The sequence below is a fragment of the Nilaparvata lugens genome, chromosome 7 (assembly GCF_014356525.2).
Source record: "Nilaparvata lugens isolate BPH chromosome 7, ASM1435652v1, whole genome shotgun sequence".
Classification (NCBI taxonomy): Eukaryota; Metazoa; Arthropoda; class Insecta; order Hemiptera; family Delphacidae; genus Nilaparvata; species Nilaparvata lugens.
The window spans coordinates 23,234,391-23,239,173 of NC_052510.1; the positions used below are offsets into that span (position 1 = coordinate 23,234,391).

General features: G+C 42.4%; 1 protein-coding gene across 1 annotated transcript; it reads right to left on the reverse strand.

Moving 5' to 3' along the window:
- Nucleotides 1-463: 463 nt before the first annotated feature.
- On the reverse strand, nucleotides 464-2,654 carry LOC120352328 (anther-specific proline-rich protein APG-like). The gene is made up of 2 exons (XM_039432360.1): nucleotides 1,656-2,654; nucleotides 464-1,398 (listed from the first exon to the last, which is right to left on the reverse strand). Exons 1-2 carry the CDS (start codon nucleotides 1,836-1,838, stop codon nucleotides 862-864), a joined length of 720 nt encoding a protein of 239 aa, XP_039288294.1. The 5' UTR covers nucleotides 1,839-2,654; the 3' UTR covers nucleotides 464-861.
- Nucleotides 2,655-4,783: the final 2,129 nt, after the last annotated feature.

Below are 4,783 nucleotides of genomic sequence, written 5' to 3' on the forward strand. Positions count from 1 at the left end.
AACTTGGTGCCAACCTAACAAAGTCAACTCAACTTAATGCCAACCTGACAAAATTATTAATTTAGTTGCCAGTTAACAACTGTTTTCGAAGAGGTACTCTATCTAGATTATAGTTCTATAGTAACATATGATATGGAAATTTCAATTATAATTAAGAGATTGGAAGAAGAAGAATATACATGCTAAAAGACGAACTTTTAACCCTTAAAAACAACCCTTAGAGTTGGAATATTGCCAAAAGATTTCTTAGTGCGCCTCTAAAGGGCCAACTGAACATACCTACCAAATTTGAACGTTTTTGGTCCAGTAGATTTTTAGTTATGCGAGTGAGTGAGTGAGTGAGTGAGTGAGTGAGTGAGTGAGTGAGTCAGTCAGTGAGTGAGTGCCATTTCGCTTTTATATATATATATAGATATAGAACATAGAAATACAGAATATACAGAGTATAGAGTATAATACAGTATAAATACAGAACAATATAGAGTATAGAATATACATGTAGAATATATATATTTCATACCTGTATGAAGAGTATTTTTCTCACATTTCTAAAAATTCAAAAATACTTTCCATACAGGTACGTCACACCTGAAGTCTCTGGTGTTGCTCTTGCTGGATGATCAGCATAGCCAGCTCTAGATCAATGAATGGATAATGAATCTCTAGATCTCCAATCATCTGATCTGGAGCTGGCCGTCTGTCCACCCGCAGGAGTAGTGGGGTGATAAGCTCGTGTTGAGCTGCCACTCTTATCATATCCACTATCCTTCCAAAGACTCCCAGAGACCTCCAATGCTCCGGAGTGGGGGGCTCATAATTGAGCAGGTCCTGCTCAATTATCATGAGTGTTAGCAAGAATACTTATCTGGTTCGATTGAATATTCTTGATAATATCTCCTGACAGCCCATGTACCGAGCAGGAGTTGTGGGGAAGGGGACTATCATCCTCAGTCTGCAGACGACCCTCCTACGTTGTCTGTTCAACATCACATGAGAGGGCCATCCTCGGCCATAGCCACTTTCCCTCTCAACTCCCCTCTGGATGGGCAAACCCAACCTGTGAAACTCCCCCACTCCAAATCGTGCCTCCTCCTCATCCCCATCCCCCTCCAGCAGCGTCAGGGGGGCTGCTGGTGCCGGCATCAGTGGTGGGGATGCTGCTGGTGCCGGCATCAGTGGTGGGGATGCTGCTGGTGCCGGCATCAGTGGTGGGGATGCTGCTGGTGCCAGCATCGGTGGTGGGAATGCTGCTGGTGCCGGCATCTGTGGTGGGGATGCTGCTGGTGCCGGCATCAGTGGTGGGGAGGCAGCTGGTGCAGGCATCGGTGGTGGGGAGGCTGTTGGTGCTGCCTGCCGCCTCAACCACTCTTCCAACCCCACACTATTAATCTCAGCAAGCTGTAAAGAAAGAAAAATACTATGGATGGAACAGTAATAGAATACATTCCAATTTCACATTTCAAAGTATGCAATGATGAATTGAACCTTGTAGAGCTGGTAAGACAAATTAATATTCAGTACTAGCAAATGGTTTTAAAATGGTGGAGAGTCCTGAAGGAAGTTCCACCTCACCAATGTGAAACCAATTCCCCACAAAGCATAGTATTATAATGAAGTGAATATAGATGGAAGTGAAGTTCTCATAGAGTACATACCATGTCATTATCAACATTAACTGCCACCACCAGCATCTCCAGCAGAGCCTCCAGTGTAGCTGGAGGCAGGGCAGCCAGCAGAGGCGAGGGCGCAGCCGGGGGCAGAGAAGCTGGGGGCGGAGATGCAACCATGGATGAGGGCTCCATATCCAGGAGTTCTTCCAGCTTGGTAAACAGCAACATAACTAGTGAACATTGTGAGAGCTTCAAGCACAATGAAGAAGATTTGCCAAAATTTATTGATATTTGTATCCCCCACCATGCAAAAACAGGATTGTGTAGGATATTTCCTTTTGGATAAGCCAACTTTATCGTTAGGAGACCCCTATCAATTTCCTTCTCGAATATATCAAGCTTTGTTATAGGAACTTGTTACCCGATTATGATAATTTCTATCAAAATGACACACAGTCAAGACAGTATGGCTGCAGTACATCCTGTTTAGAGATTTGCAGAAGGAAAAAAGTTGTAATCTCCATCCTTTTGCCTCTGAGATAGTATGCATCCTGTTTAGAGATATGTAACAGGAAAAAAGTTGTAATCTCCAATCTTTTGCCTCTGAGATAGTATGCATCCTGTTTAGAGATTTGCAGAGGGAAAAAGTTGTAATCTCCATCCTTTTGCCTCTGAGATAGTATATATCATGTTTAGAGATATGTAACAGGAAAAAAGTTGTAATCTCCATCCTTTTGCCTGAGATAGTATGTATCCTGTTTAGAAATATGTAACAGGAAAAAAAGTTGTAATCTCCATCCTTTTGCCTCTGAGATAGTATACAAGTATTTAAAGCCAGTGACCTGGATGGTTTCCTTCAGTATGAATAAGTCTGTGATAGCAAGAGAGCTGCACAAGCCAGCTCATAGGAACTTTCCTACAAGGAAAGTCACTGTGGAAGGCCTTGATGATCTGTATCAGGCTGACCTTGTTGAGATGTTGCCATATGCAAGACAAAACAAAGGTTATAGATACATAATTACTATTATCAATTATTGTCTTAGTAAGTTTGCCTTTGCTATACCAATTAAAAGCAAGTCAGCCAATGATGTGGTCAAGGCAATGCAGCCTATATTTGAAAAACATCCAATGAAAAATATACAGACCGATGATGGTAAAGAGTGGTTCAATAAAAAATACCAACAACTTGTGCGACAGTATGGTATCAATCATTATTCAACCTTTTCCGATAAAAAGGCATCAATAGTATAGCATTTCAATAGAACACTTAGACATCTAATGTGGACAGAGTTCACTGAACAAGGAACCTACTGTTGGACAGACATTCTAACCTCACTTGTTGCAGAGTACAATAGACGAGTCCATAGAACAATAGGTATGCCACCAGCTGATGTGCAGAAGAAGCATGAGAAAGTGCTACTCGACCAACTCGGTAAACAGCATCAAGCCTATCGAGAAGAGTTGCAGAAGAAGAATGCAGAGTGTAGAGGTAGGTTCTATCCAGGTCCTCATCAGGATATTGTGCCAGGTGATAAGGTGAGAATCAGCAAGTATAAAAAATGTTCGACAAAGGATATCTAGCCAATTGGACAAATGAACTGTTCACAGTAAGACATGTGCAACCTACAGTGCATGTAACCAACGAATTGGAGGACTATAGAGGTGAACCTATTGAAGGAGGATTCTATTCTGAAGAAATTATAAAGACAAAAGTGCCCAGTGTTTTTGAAATTGAAAAAGTGTTGAGGAAAAGAGGGCATAAACTGTTGGTATGCTGGAAAGGATATAGCTCCAGTCACGACTCATGGATTGATAAAGATGATCTTGTGTAAGATGAAACAGGTTGTGCAATAACAAAACCAGTTTAGAGTTATCAATTTTGACAAAGTGATTAGGGTGTGGCTTGGTAGAAATGGATACAAAGAAAAAGCGTCATGGACCATTATTCCCCAATCATATGAGATGTATTATATGTGGACCTTCTGGCTGCGGCAAAACCGACCTACTGTTCAACATGCTTTTTGATGAAAAAGGAATCCACTTTTCAAACATCTACCTCTTTTCAAAGACTACATTCCAGTCCAAGTATGAGCTGCTCTGTACAATCATGCAAGGACTTGCAGGAAATGGAATAAACTATGTCGAGTGTGATACAAGTGAAGAAATACCCACATGAGCTGCCACCCAACACAATAATTATTTTTGACAATGTGATTTGTGAGCAGCAGGATGCCATCAGGAAGTACTTTAGTGCAGGCCGACACAGTGACATTGATGTGTTTTATCTAGCACAGACCTATAGCTGCATTCCAAAACAGCTGATTCGTGACAATGCAAACTTTCTAGTCATGTTCCAGCAGGATGAGCTAAACATGAAACACTTGTATCGAGATCATGTTGGTGCTGACATGACCTTTGATCAGTTCAAGGATATGTGTAACAAGGTCTGGTCAGTGGGGGGTGCACACTCATTCCTAGTGATTGATCAGACATTGGACAGAAATGGAGGGCGCTACAGGAATGGACTTGATACATATTTAGTTGATGCGTAGTGTCAGTTGAGCTTCAGTATATGTTGGTACACTGAGCAAGATGGACGTCTCCAGCAATAGACACTGTCAAAAGACTGTAGAAGAGATTGCACCAACCATCAAGGCAATTGCAAAGTTGCAATGCAACATCAAAAGGAAACACAAGGAGCTGACTATTGGAAAGCAAGTGGCAGAGCAGCAGCATGCAAAACACTTTAAACCACTAACTGAACCACTTGACAATATAGTTGAAGTTCTCAATCAGCATTTGGCAGCACCACCACCACCACTACCACAGTTAGCAGCAGCAGCAGCAGCAGCAGCAAGACCACTACACGAACAATCTCCAGAGCCACGCCCACATTGCGACGTTTTGCAGCTCCTGTAGGACATCATAGACACACTGGACATCATGCACTGCATACACTCCCACCTACACCATTGCTGCCCCGACCCCTGAAACAAGCAGTAAGATGTCTGCCCAAAATTGGTGAGGAGTCTCCTTCGACCTTTGAAGGAATTGGAGAAGCTTCACAGTTAAGCCCAGTTCCAAGTACCTCAAGTGCTGCACACAAATTGTGGCCATCTGTAAGTGCCAATGATGATGAAAGTGATGCAATAGATGTGGATGAGGAGGAGGAG